The 19,907-nt window shown below is 38.7% G+C and overlaps 3 protein-coding genes and 1 pseudogene across 5 annotated transcripts; 2 read left to right on the top strand and 2 right to left on the bottom strand.

Moving 5' to 3' along the window:
* The first annotated feature begins 1,047 nt into the window (after positions 1–1,047).
* Positions 1,048–6,282, top strand: LOC135671807 (putative casein kinase II subunit beta-4). Its single transcript, XM_065180032.1, has 5 exons — positions 1,048–1,585; positions 2,432–2,650; positions 5,285–5,394; positions 5,474–5,639; positions 5,953–6,282. Exons 1-5 carry the CDS (start codon positions 1,369–1,371, stop codon positions 6,081–6,083), a joined length of 843 nt encoding a protein of 280 aa, XP_065036104.1. The 5' UTR covers positions 1,048–1,368; the 3' UTR covers positions 6,084–6,282.
* Positions 6,283–7,275: 993 nt separating this feature from the next.
* On the top strand, positions 7,276–10,699 carry LOC135671806 (uncharacterized). The gene is made up of 7 exons (XM_065180031.1): positions 7,276–7,409; positions 7,679–7,855; positions 7,952–8,038; positions 8,439–8,531; positions 9,076–9,684; positions 10,144–10,215; positions 10,383–10,699. Exons 2-7 carry the CDS (start codon positions 7,721–7,723, stop codon positions 10,617–10,619), a joined length of 1,233 nt encoding a protein of 410 aa, XP_065036103.1. The 5' UTR covers positions 7,276–7,409; positions 7,679–7,720; the 3' UTR covers positions 10,620–10,699.
* A 1,113-nt stretch (positions 10,700–11,812) lies between these two features.
* Positions 11,813–14,056, bottom strand: LOC135671808 (BOI-related E3 ubiquitin-protein ligase 1-like). 3 transcript variants are annotated; one of them, XM_065180033.1, is made up of 4 exons: positions 13,455–14,056; positions 13,248–13,333; positions 12,805–13,148; positions 11,813–12,697 (listed from the first exon to the last, which is right to left on the bottom strand). In XM_065180033.1, exons 1-4 carry the CDS (start codon positions 13,766–13,768, stop codon positions 12,179–12,181), a joined length of 1,263 nt encoding a protein of 420 aa, XP_065036105.1. In that variant the 5' UTR covers positions 13,769–14,056; the 3' UTR covers positions 11,813–12,178. The 3 variants fall into 3 exon arrangements, with proteins under 3 accessions (XP_065036105.1, XP_065036107.1, XP_065036106.1); XM_065180035.1 differs by having other exon boundaries at positions 13,248–13,330; positions 13,451–14,036; XM_065180034.1 differs by having other exon boundaries at positions 13,451–14,032.
* A 2,533-nt stretch (positions 14,057–16,589) lies between these two features.
* LOC135672666 (ATP synthase subunit delta', mitochondrial-like) lies at positions 16,590–18,183 on the bottom strand (annotated as a pseudogene).
* Between the last annotated feature and the right edge of the window lie 1,724 nt (positions 18,184–19,907).

Here is a 19,907-nt window from a genome sequence, read left to right on the forward strand (position 1 = left end):
ATATTATGTGTTTTTAATATTATTAAAATAATAAGGCAATATCAATTATTACTAGAATTGGATAACTTGGAATTTTCTGAATGAATATTAAGGTAATGATTACATGTGAAGGATCTTAGTATTTACATGCATATTAATGATATATCAAAGCTAACATACTATTCAAAATTTTCAAGGGTGGACTTATGGAATTCCATTCAAATTTGTTGATCATTAGGATCCAAATTAATCTCTATACACCCACTTTAATCCGTACGTGGAATTTATTATTTACTAATCGTGTAAGGGAGGAGATCCTACGAGACTTAAATAAACATGATCCTATCCCCAAAGAATCGTTCGTATATATATGTATATATATACATATACATACATATACATATATATATATATATACATATACATACATACATATACACATATATATACATATATATACATATATATATATACATATATATATATACATATACATATATATATATATACATATATATATACATACATATATATATACATATATATATACATATATATATATATATATACATATATACATATATATATATACATATATATACATATACATATATATATGTATATATATACATATATATACATATACATATATATATGTATATATATATATATATATACATATACATATATATATGTATATATATATATATATATATATACATATACATATATATATGTATATATATATATATATATATATATATATATATATATATATACATATATATATGTATATGTATATATATATATATATATATAGGCCAACGCAGCGAACGGTCCAGATGCAATCAATCGAGTGCACGAACCTAACCGCCAACGTTGCCTCTAATTAATTTTCTACCCTCCACTCAAGCGAGAGACCAAGATGCAATCAATCGCGTTTCCGAATCTTAACTGCGAACGTTTCCACGTAAGTATCTCTTCTGCTGCTCTCTCTCAAACGAACGGCCGAGATGCTATCACTCGTGTTCGCGAATCCTAATCACCAATATCTCCATATAATTATCTTTTTACCCTTCTCTCTCTCTCTCTCTCTCTCATCCTTGTTCCCCTCTCGCTCTTCGATCCCAAATAGACGACGAGCTCTCTCTCTCTCTCTCCTTGGAGAGGAACAGGGAACAGTGGTTCCTTTCCTTCCTTTCTTGAAATTGCATGTTCCTGCGTCAAATACTTTGCCGTTCTTTTTGAAATCGAGGGTTCTTGGCGTCAGATTTGGCGATTCTTCTGGATTTCAGGGTCTCCGTTTTTTTCTTTGCGAAATGGTGCGGTGAATCAGTTTCGAGGTGGGTTTGAGGGGAGAGGGTCGAGTGAATTGGGGAGGAGAGAAATATGTATAGGGAGAGGGCAGGGAGCGGGTCGAAGGCGGAGATTGGAGCTGTGGATCGGAAGCGGATCAACGATGTCCTCGACAAGCATCTGGAGAAGTCCCCTCCGTCCGCTTCGAGGGGTTTGAACAGCAAGGAGAAGGATAGGATGTTGGTGCCATCGACGTCTTCCGGAAAGCAGCCGGAGCCCCGGTCCTTGTTGAAAAGCAAGTGCTCAGATGGTAAAATGTCGTTACAATCTTTGTTTTATTTTGTTCTTTCCATTTTGAAAATGGTTTTGGAGATGTGTTCATGCTTGATTAATTTTTTTTATTCTCAATATCTATTTAGGTTTGTGATTCAACTGCATATTTTTCTGTTTGGAACCAAAGTAAATTGCGGCATATATATCAGGTGAAAACATAATCTAGTCATCCATTCTCGATGAAAAGGAGACGATTAACTATTAATACATTGAATAGACTTTCCTAAGAAGTCTGCTCATGGTTTTACTCCATGAACAAGTGACGCAGAAGTAGAAACTTACTTAGAATAATTGAGCTAACATCGTATTCCAGGATCCAAAATTCCTGATTTAAGTTTGTTATCCGACCGTCTTTGCACCTCTGAGATCAATACATGCTTTATCCTCATGCATACCACAGCTAATGAGCTAAGATTTTATTGTAGTTTTTTATTATTTCCTTGTACATTCCGAACTAGAGTTAGTGACACATGCAACATTAATTCTTAGAAACAGCAAGCATTGCACTTTCTTGGATATCTGCATCATTCCTTTAGACTTCTCTAAGAGACTTAATTAGCTCGCATTTGATTATGATGATTGTTTTATTGTATGTGAATATACACAAAAACTTATATTGTAATATCCAAATATTGTATGTAAAGCTCCCTTTTTTTATAATATGTACTGGTTTTTGTTTATATATCTAGTTAATTTTGAAGAATTCTAGGTTTTCAGCTTCTTCTTCTTTTTCTCTATAATACTCATTGTTAATATTCTTGTATGAATTTTGCCATAGTGTTGCTGATAAGTGTTTCAACTTTTGCTATATCTGGTGCCACAGAAGAATCAGAAACAGATAGTGAAGAGTCGGATGTTAGTGGTTCTGACATGGAAGACACATCTTGGATTTCTTGGTTCTGTAATCTAAGAGGGAATGAGTTTTTCTGCGAAGTTGATGATGAGTACATACAAGATGATTTCAACCTATGTGGGCTAAGCAGTCAAGTTCCATATTATGATTATGCTCTAGATCTGATCTTGGATATAGAGTCTTCTCATGGTAAGCTTGATTGCCTTTTACTCATACAGACTTGCCTAACAGTGCACCATTTTGTTTCACTCCTGTCACAAATGATTATGCATTATTGATGATCCCAAGCTTTTGGATCCTAATAATTTGTCATTCGTTGATAGCTATGTTGAGGTGATTACAATATTTAGGTTGGCAATAATTTCCCTCAATCTTGAGCATTGTTAGCCAGGTTTAATGCCAAGTTTCTTTTTGTATTTTGTTTGGTTTGTTAAGAAATCATATCATAGTTCCTTTACTTTTGGAGTTTTAGCGTAGCATTTTGGAAAAGAGTTTAGGAAGGAAATTTCGTGCCTTTAGCCGAAGTATAAATATTGCTTTCTCTGATTTTGAATTCTTGGTTGTTGACATGTCTTTTTTAACATAAAGCCCCAACTAGCAAAGAAGCAATAAACATTCTAAAGCTGGCTTTACTAGGCTGTTTATTTCTTTTTTCCAAAATTATGCAATAGTATGTTTGCTGACAATGTTTTCATTATGTCTAAAAACATTATCTTTTTATATTGGGATGTTTCTTTATTTTTTGCAAAGAGCACCATTGTGTTATGAACAGGTGTGCTTGCACAGTGATTTCTTTCTTTTAAAGACAGCAACTATCTTTACTTTTGCTGTCGTAGTTGTTTCTATTTTATATAAAACTAGTTGCAATTCAGAGAAGGGTGATAAGCCCTTGATAGAGAAACATCCATAGAATGAAATGAACTATGCATTTCATAAGATACCCATGCTATCAAAAAGTTCTGGTAAGAAACATGACAGATAGGGCAAATATATGCAAGTAGCATTGCGACTAAATTGCTTTTCAGATTTTTTAGGAAGTGAATGCAAAAGCTTCTTTTTCCGATTTGTGAAACTTGTGGCTATGTAATGTTACTGTCAAAATGGTTGTTGCAGCAATAACTTGTACTACGACCGAAATGTCTCTAACAGGGTGCAATTATTGAGGCTGCAATTTAAGAGCTAAAACATAAGGGTTTTACAAGCCAATGACAGTTAGCATGACATTGAAATTCTAGTTGAGGTAGCTCTTGGGAATTTGAGAGGTGATGAAGCCATGAAAGAGCACTATAGATATTAAACTATGGAGGGGCAGCAACACATAATGGAAATATTAAAGGCAAGAAACTCGATATAACTCAGTTAAAGAACTTGGAAAAACATTACCAGTAATATTCTTTGAAAGTAATCATTGGCATCTTTTGTAGTTTCTAACATTTAACCTGCATTATGTTTAAATAAAATATTGAACATTTGTTTTTAGATGTTTTCTTTTCCTTTTCTTATTTTTTGAAATTTAGTGTAGGTACTTTTGTATTCTTTGCAGATTTTTTATAATGTTTCTTTTTTCCAGTAAGAGGATCTACCCAATCTCTCTTTTTTGGTAGATGTATGTCTTATTAGCTGTAATTCTTTTTTTAAGGGAGCTTTGACAAGTGTTGCATTTGATGGGGTTGATCAAGTGCTATAACGGTCACAAAGATGTGGAGGGGCCAAGTAGTGAATACACTGCTAGAATGGCCAATTTGGAAACCATGAGAGGTGGACCATATCTTTTAAAGGACTTCCTGTTAGGATCAAGTTATTTTGCAACTTGTCATTGCTTTCTTCAATTATTTTATTTGTGTGGCTGATGGATGTGCACTAAAATCTTAGCTAAAACAAATGCTCACTTGATTATAAATGGCATCAAAGTTTTCATGTTCTTGAAATCTGCTGGGTAAAATGATTAACCACATGATTAAGAAATTTGGCATTACTTCTATGATTGCTTTATATGATTGTATGTGTCACATGAAATCCTTATTGGGTAATATATCTTAATTAATTGTCATAAAATAATATAATAAACATTTAAATTTGCCTTGTTGGCCTCTATTGGAACCTAATTGATATTATTTAAGCTTTGGATTGATCAAGCACTGAAAAATAAATGTTGAACATTGATAATCCATGTTTCTCCATTTTACACGCTTGATTTTTATTTAATTAGTAGGATAACATTTTGAACCATTTTGATAAATTATGGTATATGTATGTGGCGATCAAATCTTTATTTTGCACTGTTTATGCTTCTTTGGTAACTTCACTATTGTTGAACATTAATTTGTTGGATTGTATTTTGCACTAGTTTATGAAATTTTGCACCCCAAACTCTTTCCAGTCCCTTACTAGACAGAAATATGCAAGAGAAGAAAGAATGCATTTCCACTTTTCATTGTGAAATTGAAACTAGATAGACTAAGGAATGGTGTGCTTTGTTAATTAATTGCCAGTTGGTTTGTCATAGATGGCATTTCGAATGAGCATCTCTCCTCCAATGCTGATTTCTTCTCTTCTCCCCTGACAAGTTCTCCTCCAACACATGCACAGATAAAAATGTGTTGCATAAAAAAAAACTGTAAACAAGAGGCGCCAAAAGTAATTTACATGAGTGAAATTTTTATACCTTTCTATTTAGATTGAACACCTTGCAATTTATACCTCGATATTTCTTTAGATGTTTATCGCTGCTACCTTTACTGGCTGATTACCTGAATACTTTATTATGTTTCTTTTATCACAAATTGAAGTCAGGAAATCTCAATGTATTTGTCATCTGGGCAGGGGACATGTTCACCGAGGAACAAAATGAGTTGGTTGAATCAGCAGCAGAGATGCTTTATGGTTTGATTCATGTTCGATATATATTAACCAGTAAAGGAATGGCAGCAATGGTAAAATCTTATGTTTGTCCTCTGTTTTATTTATTAATGTGTTGGTCATCAATAACATTTGTTAGTGACAACTCCGTAGCTTGAGAAGTTCAAGAACTATGATTTTGGAAGGTGTCCTCGAGTTTACTGTTGTGGTCAGCCCTGTCTTCCTGTTGGGCAATCAGACATTCCTCGATCAAGTACTGTGAAAATATATTGTCCCAAATGTGAAGATATATACTATCCAAGATCGAAGTACCAAGGCAGTATCCTTTTTCCCCCTAGCAAAATTTTCTCATAGTCAGATTTTGGGAAAATCCTTAAAATAGTGGGTGCATTCTGATAAGCTGTTATGCTAATATGAGCCATGCTTATCTGCAATATCAACAGTTACATTATTTATTTTTGGTCCTCATCCTTGAACACTATTATTCCAAAATACTATCTAGTATAAACATGCATGAGATATAATTCTGCAACAGCGCTAGTCCGGTGTATATAGGTGCTGCTACAGCAGTTATTGTGTGTGTTTTTGTCCTTAATGATATAATCTGTTTAAATTCACTTGACGATGCTTAGATATTGACGGAGCCTACTTTGGCACAACATTTCCTCACCTGTTTCTCATGTCTTATGGGCACCTCAAGCCACAAAAGCCATCGCAACGGTATGTTCCTAGGGTATTTGGCTTTAAACTTCACAAACCATGACAATGGAGTTGAGCCGCCAGATGAATAGAATTCCATTGTGTTTGGAAGATTTTCAGAATGCAGCAAGTGTTACCATATCCTAATTGTTTAGAAAATATCTATAATGGGCTGTCCCATTGTTCATGTTGTTTTATCGTAATCTTTGAATTACTGAGCAACTGTAACTTTTTATGGTTGATTATTAACTTCCATGCTACAATCTGCCAGGTTAGTCACCTTTGCATTACTTTTTTTTTTTTGACCATTTATCTCTTCGCCAATAAATGCAAGCTTAAATATCTAGATGGATCACTTCCATGATACCAGACACTGATAATAATATCAATCGCATATATCTCTGTGGGTATAGATGTATGGTTTATTTTTCCTTGGAGCAATCTCACTTGAAGGCTGTACTTGTGCAATTGATTGTTATATAGTAGTGTGATGCAAGCTTAAATTCTATCCTGCAACAATTTCCTTTGCTTTTATAGACATTTGCCTAAGGTATCTCTTCAAAAATGCTTTCGATGTGGAAACGTAGTTACCTAATCTGTTTCTCTTTTTTTTTGGAATGTATAATTTGGTCAGAATCTGTTCTCATACTTTGGGAGGTATAATTAGGTCTCATCCTTGGAAATGTTGATGGTTTCCTTTGGTTGTAATTATGGAATCCTTTATGCTACATATCATCATAAGGGGATAGAAGCATAGATTTAGGTGATGACGTCCTAATTAAAATTCCACTCTTTGCGTTTTCCTCTTAGATTTGATATCTAATGTTGTATAAAAAGGGACACGTTCTTGTTGGAAGATGGAGACACTGTAGAGGCCAGGCTTGTTTGGCAACCAGATCATAGCATTAGTTTTCTTCACATCCTCCACCATATTGTTTGGGTCTTGCGCTGTGAATGCTAGCTTTAGATTTTTCCATTTTAATTGGCATTTTACATTAAGGGTTCCGATTAATATGGGATTTAGTTTTAATTCTCGTCAATGCATGATCAGGTTAAATATTATCCACAGGTCACCGATGAGGTTAAATAACTCATCGAGGTTAATTAGTATCATTTTGGATTTGACTTCATTTACTACAATATAAAAAACACATACAAACTACGTGATCAGGTATGACACATGCCAATACAAATATGCATTTCATTATAAATAAGATTAGCAGTTAGATTCGTAACGTAACAGTAATAATTAATATATTTACAAAAAGGGTATGATCTGGGATGGAAATTAATCAATGCTTAGTCTCCACAGGAAATATTTTGGCAATTCATAGTATCCGGAAGAAGTTGAGCAAATCTCTCACTGCATCCCACCTGCTTCCTGTTGCTGGTAAGCTACATCCATCACTATATATATATATATATACGGCTCTAATTACTATGTATCGGATAGAAAAAATAATAATGAAATAAATTGTTCGTTAATTACAGCTCCAACTTAAATATTTTAATATAAACCGCCAGTTTGCATACCCACGCAATTTAATATATATTTAATGAAGAGTATGATTTCTTATTTCTTTTAAGTCGAAATAAACCAATTTTCTATTCGCCGGTATAACTCCCTACCGTTTCCGTCCACCGATCATAACGGAGAAGAAAGGAGCAGAGGGGAAGCGAGAATCGGAGGGAGGCCTGCAGATGGAAGGACTCGTCAAGGGTTTGATGAACGCAGCCCTAGACGCCGTCGCCGGTGAGGAAGACGAAGACGCCGCCGCTGCCGCTAGAATACAGTCCTCTCCTGCCGAGGAGCGATCCAGATCCACCTGGGCGGAGGTCGCATCTCGTTTTACACGTCTTCTTTTTCTCCTCTTTCGTTGTTGTTTCTGTTTCGTGATTCGTAATGGTGATTGCTGGATGTGTGTGCGGCAGGTGGTTTCCTCGGGGCATGAGGAGGAACATGAGCGGGTCCCAGAGAGCGATTGTGGTAACGGTCGAAACCAAAGGGTCGCTAGAAAGGTGAGTTGTTTTCTCAATCCCTGTGTTTTGTCTGTATGATTGCTGTGCAAAGTTGGCGTTTTTGGTAGAATCTCAAGATAGAAAACGGAATACGAGACTTTATTGCAAACTGTGGATTGGACCTCCTAATCTTCCGGGAAGAGGAAGATAACATGGATGGCAAAAGTTGTAATCCTGTTGAACCTTCCGATCAAATACCCTTAACATTGTAACAAAAGATTTTTCAAGAACCTACCAAAAGGAAATCATCTAAGTAATTTAATTGGGCTTCCTTATTGTTGGATTCTGTTTCAACTTCTTGAAAACATGATTACTACACAATGACACAAGACAACTGGTAAGTAAGAGTGATGAGTGGGATTTACAATGATTGATTTGTGTGTTGTGGCTACTTGTGTAGGAGGAGAGTGAAATGCAGGATGATGGAGAATGGATGGTCGTTGGCGTCAAGAACAAGAAGCATCAGCAGACTACACCCAGAAGGCCGCACAAGGTTTGGTCTTTTCAAGGAAAAATGGGAACATTTTTTGACAATTGAATATTTGCTTTTTAATTCCTTGGTTGCTGGTAAAATGTCTGTATTATACACCAAGTATCTTTATTTCCCTGTTTATTATTCTATTATGGTTCAGCTCGGCCTTGCTCAGACTAAGTTGCGGGTAATATTTTGATCTATGATCTTTTAATTTGAGTGAAACTGAATTACATTTGTGGCTACCTGCATTTTATTTCTCTATCAACTATAAATCACTCTTTATTTAAAGGTTCTTTAAAGGCACAGGAATTGACATAACATAAAAAGATAGACAAAAGGGTAAATAATGCTTCTGTATTGTGACCACCAATTGTCCAAACAAACTATCATGATTTGACTGTGAAACAACAAGTTGTTCTACTTGATTAACCAAAACATGCTAATCAGGTTATCTTTGGTTTTTTTTTTTTTTTTTGCTTTTGGATGCTTATTCTGATTGAAGCAAATTGCTGATGTTCAAATAATTTTGATAAATCATATGACATTGTCATTTTAACTGCAGGCAGTAATGAAATTCTGGAGTGTGTATAAGCGGCCCCCTAATGAGCAGGAATACATCAATGAAGCTAATAATGGCATGGGTTTAGAACCGATCAGAGAGGAGCTTGACAATTTGTCAAAAGCCTGCATCAGGTTATGGGAACTTGATCTTAATCGTTTGGTGCCTGGCAAGGACTATGATATTGACTGTGGTCAAGGGAAGAAGGTTTATCAAAAAGGAGATATGGCATCAAAAAGCTTGTTTTCCTGGATAAGCGAAGACATATTTATGCGGCCTACATACTCTCGTTTTTGCTCTCTTCTGGACAATTACAACCCAAATGTGGGGTGTAAAGAAGTCATAACTTCTGAGGAGAAACATGAACAAGCTGCATTTATTGAGGAAATAAGCAGGACGGCACCGATTAAGTATCTTTACCACTATTTAGTTGCCAAGGACATAATATCCAATGATTATGAAGACTTCAAGAGAATGATGTCAGATCTATGGTTTAATCTATATGGTCGAGGTGGCCATTCCAGTTGCTCTTCAGCTTTTGAACATGTATTTGTTGGAGAAATTAAAGGGCGTGAAAAATATGAGGTCTCTGGTTTCCATAACTGGATTCAGGCAAGTTGCTGAGTTATTCATTTTATGTTAATCAATCACCATTTGACTGAGCTTGCTGCAGAAATAACACAATAGCTTTTCAGACTAATCATAAAAATAAAGGATCCCAGTCTAGCCTAAAAAGATAAGATCATCCAAGGGCATTGTCTACTTTTAGTTTATCTAGTTATTAGACACAGAGTTTGTCATGAAAGCAATTTATTGGTTTAACAGGATATTTATGGCAAACTTGCTTCTGTGACTGTTCTGGCATGATTTGACCATGCTTTGTTTTGCTGTACAGCTTGTTCAACATGAACTGACCATGTTACTGTACAAAGTGCCTATTTTGGGAAGAATTACAAAGTTCCATGCTACCTTAAAGCAAGTGCTTATTTATCATGATGACCTGATGATGTCGTATCTGTTGATTCCTGTTATCTAGTATATATTTTATCATCTGTAACTTCTCTTTTGCAGTTCTATCTAGAAGAATGGAAAGAGAGAGTAGACTACCAAGGCTATATATTCCCAAAGAAGCGAGGAGAGAGCGTAAGTACACTAGAAACCTTTCGTGAATGTTGTCGATTTTTCATCTATTTCTTACTATGAAACATAATTGTGATTCACCGTAATCTTTATTGTGTCACAGTTTGTTTACTGTTTGCATTGCTTCTGTGTGTTGTTTTTATAGTAATTAAGTGTTATTGAACTTGCAGCCAGACTCTGAAACTCAGCTGCTAACTATTCAGTTTGAATGGAATGGTGTTCTGAAATCTGTCTCAAGTACTTTAATTGGAGTGAGCCCAGAATTTGAAATTGCACTGTATACTCTATGTTTTTTTGTGGGTGAAGAAGATAATCATGTTTGTCTAGGTCCATATTCTGTCAACATAAAGTGCTATAGGCTGGGAAAAAATAAGATTGGATCGGTATTTCCTGTGGCCGAAATTTAATTCTAGGGTTTATTTAAATAAGGTGGAGGGAAGCTAATGTTTTTTGTAGGTTCCAATAAGTGTTTCGTTTTTTCAATCTTTCTTCTATCGGCTATCATTTTTTGTCGTCATTTCCATGCCGAATTCTCAAATTTTGTGTTGGCTAATTAAGCAGTAGAAAATTTCAGTTCCATTTAGTGGCTGATGTTACAATTCTGTCTTGATTAATCAAGCAGGTTAATTCATTGTTCATCTATATGGCATAATATCATTGTGTTTTTGTCACAGATAGATTTGTCCTGAAATCATTATACTTTCTGAGAGGCTACAGCAATTTGCATTAAACCTTGTCCACGAATTGCTTCTAGTTTAGGGTGGTTTCCATCAATTAACGCTAGTTTTTTTGTCATTAATTGCTTTTCTTGGATTGTTGGGTTTTGATTTGATGGAACTTCCTAGTTTTTCTTGGATGGTAGTTCTCTATATTACCGAAGATAATGTTAGAACAAGAACTTTAGTTACATGGAACGTTAGACCGACAAGTAAAAGCTCAAAGAGCAGACAACTGAGTAGAAATTATCGGCAGGGTGGGGCTTATGGATTGTTCATATGGAAGATGTCTTCCTAAGTCCCAAGAGCTTGAAAATTACTAGTATTTTGATCCGGGAAGTTGAACATATAGAGACTCGGATTTAAAATTATCTGCATTTTAAAATTAAGCTTCTTCTTCATTGGTTCATCAACTTCATGCCAAAATCCTTTCAACTCAGCCGAACTGTGTGATGTTGCGGACACAAAGCGGCGCCTCTCAAAGCATTTGTGAGGTGTCTCCTCGTGGAACTCAACTTCTTGTTTTCTTTCGAGTGTATTCAAATGATCCCTCTCTTGATTTGATGTGATGATCGAGCGACTCGACATCTCGGTGGTCTCAATGATTCATTCCCTCGTAAGGCGTGCGAAGGGACGCGTGTTCGAACATGGTGGAACCCAATCCGATGTTATGCCATCATGGGACAGCCTGCATCGTGTTCTTTGGATTCCTTCGAATCCAAAGTCCGTATGTATACCTTTGGGCTTCGAAGTTTGGCGATTAAGCCAAGTTAATCTTTTTCCTATAAATAAAGCACTAAGATAGTCTTCTCACACGACGATTATGAAAAATGAGAAAAAAAATACTTCCTATATATATATATATATATATACAGATCAAGAGATGTAGAATTTTTATTTTATTTTTTGGGCTATAAGAATCATGAAACATACATCACAGCCCACTTTGGACACCACATGAAATGAACATTTTATGTGATCATGAAACACATGATGAAGCGATAGCTAAGCACATAATTATATGGCGGGTCGTATGGTGAATGCTTGGGCTTTCTCAGAAGACTCCGTGGCCATGTGATCATAATCAGACGGCAGAGGGGCACCCGCAATAAGAGGAAGAAGCGAAACGAACGGCGATGATGAATGGCATCGGCTTTTTTTTTGTTCTTCGTTATTTTTGAGTTCTCTTATTTATTTGCATTAAGTTCCTCTCCGATGGAAATGTTGGACGGCTGAGATCGGGGGATGTTTCAAGCGAGGAAGACTCGGACGCTTGCGGTTATGACACAGCGGCAAACCGGGCACGACTCGGCCGCACCTCCTCCTCCGCTGCCTCTGCCATCGTCGTCGCAGGCGTCGCAGAGGCAGAGGTGGCGACAGGGAAGGAGCACCACCGAGGCCGGCCGCCCCCGGCACGCGCGGCACGCCGCGCGCTCCGGCTCGACTCGGTCAGCGTCGACGAAGGCCGACTCCGCATCCTCGGCTGACTCGCCTCCCTTCGCCGGAGTCGGTGCTGCGGCGGCCTGTTGGAGCCGGGCGTGGAGGGCAGCTGCCGTCGCCTGGTTCGCTATGGCCTTGGCTTGCCACGTCCTCGACTCGGTTCGCAGGCGGGTGAGGCGGTCCTCCAGCTCGACGCTCCGCCGCCTCCTCAGCTCCACGTCCGCCTCCTTCTCCCGTAGCCGCGCCGCCGCCCACTCCTTTGCCACTCCTAATAAAGAACGGTAGTGCCTCCGCCACTTCTCCGCGAAGGCTTGCCGCAGTTGTTCTCCCTGCCATGGAGAAAGAAAGATTCAATTTTTATTCAGCTAATATTTTGTTCGTCGGAAGAAGCAAAGGAGACGGAGCGATCGACAGGGAGGGAAAGACGGGAAGCTACCTGCGCGTAAAGGACCTTTCCGATTTCGTTCTTCTCTTGGTTGATATAGGGGGCGATTTCTTCGGGGAGAAGGGAAGAAGGGAGGATAGAGCAGGAAGAAGAAGAGGTAAGGGGGTCGGACTGCTTCTGGTTCTGCTGTTGGTGTTGTTCTTCGAAGGAGAGGTGGAGGCCGGTGGAGACGGTGGGAGGCGGGCGGCTTTGGAGCTGGGCGAGGCTCACGAGCGTCGGAGGCGGAAGCGCGCCATGCAGCGAGAAGAGGTTAGCAGGGTGGCTCTGCTGCTGTGCCACCGCCGCCACCGGGACGCCGATGGCATCTCTTCCTCTCTTCCTCGGATACGGCGCCGCTGTTACACGAAACCCATCTCACCTCAGGCGACGAACGGGAAAAAGAATCCAACACATACCGCTCAAGAAACACCAAAAAGGAGGCAACTCTCTCTCACCTCCATTGGCGAAAAACGCGGGAGCCGAGTCGAGGACACCAGCCGCAGCTTGGGGGAAGTCCATCTCTTTCCCTTTCCCCTGGCTTCTGCGTCAATCAAGAATCAAAATTCACCCAAGAAACTCATCAAGATTCGACCTTCACGAAGAAACCAATCCGAGACCAACATGACCAAGAGTGGAACTTGATCGAATGAGGAATTACCTACTCGGGAGCAGAAATCTGCAGCGGCGTTGGGCTTGAGTTGCCATCACGGAACACACACACAGAGAGAGAGAGAGAGAGAGAGAGAGGCAGTAAAGGCGGAAGAAACGGTGGAAGTAAATGCTGCAAAGGCTCGCGGTGCGAAGGCTTCTCGGCTGCTGCAGCGGGTGCACACAAATGGAGGCACCAGCGGGGAAAGATGAGAGGGTGAGTGGTGCCGCAGCTGCAGATAACCATTGATCTCTCTGTGTATGGGTTTGAGTGGATCCACTTTGCTCGGCTGCAGGGTCTCATTTTGCGTTGAGAATTTCTAGGCATTATTGCTTTTTTGTTGGGTTTGTATGCATGTGGGTGGTGTTGATGCTGCTTAGATTTCCATGTCTGGTTCTTTGTTTCTTGGCCTATTCGTTTCCTTCTCTCAGCCTTACAAGATCAAGAACTGGAGGTTAAACACCCACTATCTCATATTAACTTCTTCTCTCTCTCTCTCTCTCTCTCGATTAGTTTAGGTATCATGTTTTGCTGATGTATCTCTTATCTTTTGAGTCCCGATAAGGGAAGAAATCAGAAAAGCAAAAAAAAAAAAAAGAGAGAGAGACAGAGAGAGAGAGGGACAGAACTTTTTTTGTTAGATCACTCACTCATAGAAATTGATTGCTTTGAGAGAATTCTGACTGACCTAAAAAGGTTGCAATGCAAGAATATATTACGTGAGACGGAAGCAAATGAATTGAGAATCAGTATGAGGTGGCACATAGGATCAGATTTGAATCTATCTTTCAACATGGGGACACTGGTAGGACAAAATGACTTCAGAGGAGGTGGTTGTCATGGCCACATCCATCAGCATCTAATTCATCTCATCATGGAGTAGCTACCAGTGCAGCCAAAGAGGATATAATACTCTGGTGCACTCAATGGTTCTCACATAGGATAAGCAAAGGAGTTGGCAATACTTGAGAGATGCTCATTGAGTTGTTAGGTATTCAAAAGGAGAGGAGAGAAAGGAGTAAGAATGGACATGTATAGAGAAAAATAGTAATCTATGGAATGTGTTTATTTGGTCATGATATGTCCCAAGTATTATGAATCAACTTTGAGATGACAAAATTTTATGTGCATCAAACAATCTTCGTAAATATTTAAAGATAAAACTGTGTATTGACCATTTCTATACCCGTATTGACGGGTGTCTCATGTATTGGATACATATGATAGAAGTTATATTAATTATCTACGGTGAAAAAAATAAAATATCCATAGGATATAAGATTAAGAATCTAACTCGTGAACATTAATTTCAAGTCTATAATAGTTAAATAACCAAACTCTTTTTTTTTTCTTAGGAGAACATGCTTCCCATTTTGATGAGATCTGATGGGCATCTTCTCTTCTTCCTCAGACCGTGATTGAAGATACAGAAGGTGGGGTGGGGCTTATCAGCATCTCTGTCAATCAAGAAATTGGAAATATTTTGGGAATTGAAGCTGTCACATGGTTCCTGAGTACTTGAGCCCCTGAAGAGCATGGTGAGAGGAATAGGAGATGGATGCTGGCCACTGAATGTGTCAGTATTGGAATGTGATGACCTCTCTGCTGAAGTACCTGAGCAAAGGAAAAAGTAGGTGAAAAGTGAAGGGGAAATGAAGCAACCAGCAAGCTGTGGTCTGTAACATTGTCACATAATTTTGATGATCATGAGATGGTGGCAGAATGAGATATTCAGCTAAAGCTATCACCTGATTCAAAATTCCATAGTCAATAAATGATTGAATAGGGTAATATTGCAGTTGAATTGCAGTGATTTAGAAGTGCTTCAGTTGCCAACTTTATCAACTGAAGTATGCCTTGTTTCAGAAATATTCTTTTTTTCTCAGCAGCCTATAAGATGCAGGATATCTGACTTAATTCTATCATTTTCAAGAATTATTGGCTTAATTCAAGTAAGACTGGCACAAAAATTGAAACACATGAAACAGAGGAGGATATAATGTAAAGGAACTGATTACGAGATAAAATAAGAAGGGTTGGACCATTTGAATCTGAATAAAATCAGAATATTTTGGTTTCCAAGGACTGATTCACTGCATGCAAAAATTTATCATATTATTCTCAATGAGGTAGATAGATATTCTGCACAGTTTAATGTAAGAGAAGGACTGAGGCATCCACCTTAAACTCATCTCTCTGATCTCATATGTCTACAGGATTGAAACAACACATGTCAGGGAGCAGAAGAGATTCCAGTACCCAAGAAATGCTGCTGGGAACATGAATTGTCTCAATCCAATCAGGTACTTGTGCTTGACTCTTTTGAGGTGACTGACTCTATGTTGGATTTATATAAGAAAATACAAAGTCACCTCTTTTCCTATGTTCCAGTGAAGACAAGAATCATTTTCGCATTCTGACTTAAGAATTGGATTCAGAAAACAATGCAAAAACCTTGTTAAAGCCTTATGATTTACAACACCACTTGCATTTTGAAGCTGAAACCATGTAGTCTTTGCTTCAAGCTGCCACAAAGACCAAGTATGGTTGGTTTACAACATAAATTCCCAAGTCTAATCTATTTTAAATGTAGCATGATTGATATATGCCAATGAAGCAGAAATTGGGGCTCAGACGTGACTCATTAAAATATTGACTGAAGAAAACTCATACATCAGCATGGCAACAGGTATTCCACACAATAACAATTCATAAACCGTCAAAGTCATGTAAAACATTTCACATTCATGCAATTGAGACAGGTAGGAAAGAATGCTAGTAGGCCAATCAAACAAATACACTACAAGGTTATAACACAAGCTGCGGAAAATTATGAGAGCTACAAATACACTACAAGGTTATAACACAAGCTGCAGAAAATTATGAGAGTTTACCAAATTAAAACTAATCCAACAAATACACTACATGGTTATAACAAAAGCTGCAGAAAATTATGAGAGTTTACCAAATTAAAAAGCAAAAAATTTAAACATCCAGAGTTGTATGGTAACAGTATTGAAATGTATGTTCAACTGAACCAAAGATTTATTATACTTTTTCCTCTTTTCTTTCACATAGCAAGTTGGTCAATTTTCTTGTTCTATATATGAATTCAAGAGGGTAAAATCACAAGGATAAATACCATCACTCACCCAGATAGTGCTGCATCCAGTGCACCATGAACATCAATGCCAATCTGCCCTTCAGCCTTTTCCAAGTCCGTTGTGGCTGAGTTTAGCTTCTGGGTGTAATCAGCAAGTCCCTTCTGGACCAGGCTTGGATCAATATGGTCAACAGGAACAGCCTCAACAGCAACTATATCCGTAACTGAGTTAGCATGTGTGAATGCAAAACCACTGCTAACAAAGTACTTGGTAACTTCATTCCCTTCGTGTACAGGAAGAACCCCTGGCTTGAGCCTCTGCAATGGTGGCAGCATGTCCAGGGAAACACCCAGTTGCCCTGTAGTTGCTGGTACAATGACCATATCAACCTGAAAGTAAATGCAAAAAAAAAGAAAAGGGAAGGATATGGGAATAAAGCTAGTGGTCAATTGGTAAGCCTAGAAAAATACATTTCATTAAGACACTTGTGAACTGACAGATATGATACAAATGGATATGATACAGATTTCTTAAACCTGACAGATTTACATGAGATCAAATAGATAAACTACAAGGCTGATTGGGCATTCTAGCAGTATATTGGCCTTGAATTTTTGGTAATGTCACCACGAGTTGTACAAATTTGGAAAAACATTGGTGATGTTCTTCTCATGCTGATGTGCCAAGTAATGTGGCTGTGTCAGATTATGAACATTCTGAACTTCATGAATTGGATAGGTTAAAGAAGCCTTTTAAGGGGTATTAGCCTAAAAGTGAGATGGCATTGCCAGATCCATTTCCTACATAGGCATTTTAATTAATACTTAGAGAATATCTCTTCTTTGATATCCTTCCTCAGACTATGTTTCAACTGATTACTAACAGATTGTTCAGCTTGGTAATCGAAGAAATCATACACGACAAAAGGCTCACCAAGAAAATGAATCAAATCAGTATAAAAGCCTATGTAAAACTAAATATGTTGTAGAAAGAACCAGCAATTTAATTGAATTTAAAACAAAATTGTTGTTTGTTTTGTATCAAGTATCCCATAATACTAATAAAAAATATTTCTATCAATTATATAAATAATAGACCTTTCTACTCATCTATTCTCAAACTATCTTTTGTATGTCAATACCCAGCAACCAAAAGGAGAGCATATCATCGCATTCCGCAATTATAATGCATAAGCACTTGCAGAAATTTCATCGATTCAACTAAAAATCCTCTTTTTGGAGAAGAATTAATGTCCGAAAAATATACAGATCAGATAACCCAAGGCCAGGCGCAGCATCATCCAAACGGCGGAACAAAACCCTAGACAAGATTTAGATGGATCAGCGGGAGAGCGGAGGAGCAAGCAAACCTCCTTGTTGGAGATCTCGAATCGGTAGGGGAGGACGAAGTTGACGGTGAGCTTGGAGGGGACGGAGGAAGGCGTGGGAGGGCGGGGCTTCATGAAAGAGAGCGGGGTCTTGGTCGGGTCGATATTGGGGGCCGCCACCTTCCGCCAGGCATCCAGGAACGCTGCGTCTCCGACGGCGCCGCCGGGAGGCCGGTGGACAAGGGCCGTCCCACGGCGGAGCGGCGGCCGCCGAGAGCTCGGGTCAGGACGCGCAGGGCTTGGCGTTACATGGCTCGATCTCTCTCCTTCCCTCTCGGGTTTGAACCTGAGGAAGACGACAAATTGGGGCTTTTCTTTCTTCGACGCGGCGCAGGTTTTATGCTTGTTCTCGGGAGGCGTACCATAGCGAGCGGGTGCTTCTTGATTCCAGATCAACTATCTCGATCGAATCACAGAACACATTTAAGCGGTTTCCCAGTCGTCAACATACCCGGGTCCCACAATAATTTCAACGTAGAACCAATGAGAATACAGAAACCACGAGGACCAGTGCTCAATAATTTTGACAAACTTAAGTATCTATTAATTAACCTTAATAGATAATATAATATTTATTTACTTGCTCAATATATAAAATTTTAACCTTAATAGACAGATGAAAGACATATTGATGTTAGAGTTAGTCTTTCTTGACAAACACAATATTGGTCTACATGAGGAATATTTTGATTATAGGAAGAACTTTCAGATCCCATATAATCTTCCAGCTTTCTCAATTCTTTTCATGATCAATCTCTCTATTCCTTAAGAACCTATAAATGCTTTTCGATGTCACCAACCCTGCAAATCCTACTTACCATACTTATATATAAACATATAATATATTCCTGCATTATTCAATCGACTGTCATATAAATATTCATTGAGAATTTATGTTTCGATACACAGTCGAAGATACAAAATAATTCTATGATGATCCATTATTATTTCACATAGATTTTGTCAGCGGATTGGAGATAGTCCAATAAAATTGGCCGAAGCTGCCAACTGATGAACTGAAGAGAGTCAGAACTAAACACAGCGTGATGGTCAGACTTGGCATCTCTCGGCTTATCATCATCCAATGGCTCTCTCCTGTGCCAAAGAGCGATCTCTGGTGACAGGCTCATGGCTGAGCCAAGCAAAGGGCTATGTTAGCGACCAGTTTGTAGTGATGCACATCGGGCAGCTACAATGCTCTCGAGCTCTTTCTTCTACTGCACACCATGTTAAACATCTTCAGATGTTTGCTTGCCTATGGAGATATTTTAGAGTGGCCAAGGTAGCAATGTGGGGGGAGAGAAAAGTTAGAAAGTGACCTTACCACACATACATGAGAGAGAGAGAGAGAGAGAGAGAGAGAGAGAGAGAGAGAGAGAGGTCGCCCTCACACCCAGTAAGCCACTCTAAGCTCTGAGATCTTTATCTCCTCTACCTTGCACCTTTGGTAGTTGGGAATTGAAGACCCACACATTCCCCCAACCTTACCCCCTATGAATCCATCTTTCTTGGATATGGGAAATTCCATAGTGGAGAGGACATGCTAAAAGGGAAGCAAAGGAAAGGCAAGGTTTGTCATGAGGAATGAACAAAGCAGGATAGGATGCTGCAACCCCAAGCTCGTAGGTGGCGCGGTGCCAGGAGACTACTCGTACCAGCAGCTCGCTCGACGGTGGACAGTGGAACGGTAAATGCTTCACATTTCGGATGCAGATAGCTGATAGATCTGTGTGAATCTTACAACATCATGATTCGGACAAAGATGATGTCGTTAGATCGTAAGGTGGGAGTAATCTTAGCTCATGCGAGGACAAGAGTGACGACGGCGTTAAGGTTGGCGCCACAACCTACACAATGTATGAGCGGCTATTTTGACAAGCTAGTGTGGCGATTGTATCACACGACACGCAGCAGCATCCCCGGCTCCTTTATTCCCTCGTCTTCCGGAGGACAAGATCAGTAGAATAACCAAGAC

The sequence above is a fragment of the Musa acuminata genome, chromosome BXJ1-4, assembly GCF_036884655.1.
Source record: "Musa acuminata AAA Group cultivar baxijiao chromosome BXJ1-4, Cavendish_Baxijiao_AAA, whole genome shotgun sequence".
NCBI lineage: Eukaryota > Viridiplantae > Streptophyta > Magnoliopsida > Zingiberales > Musaceae > Musa > Musa acuminata.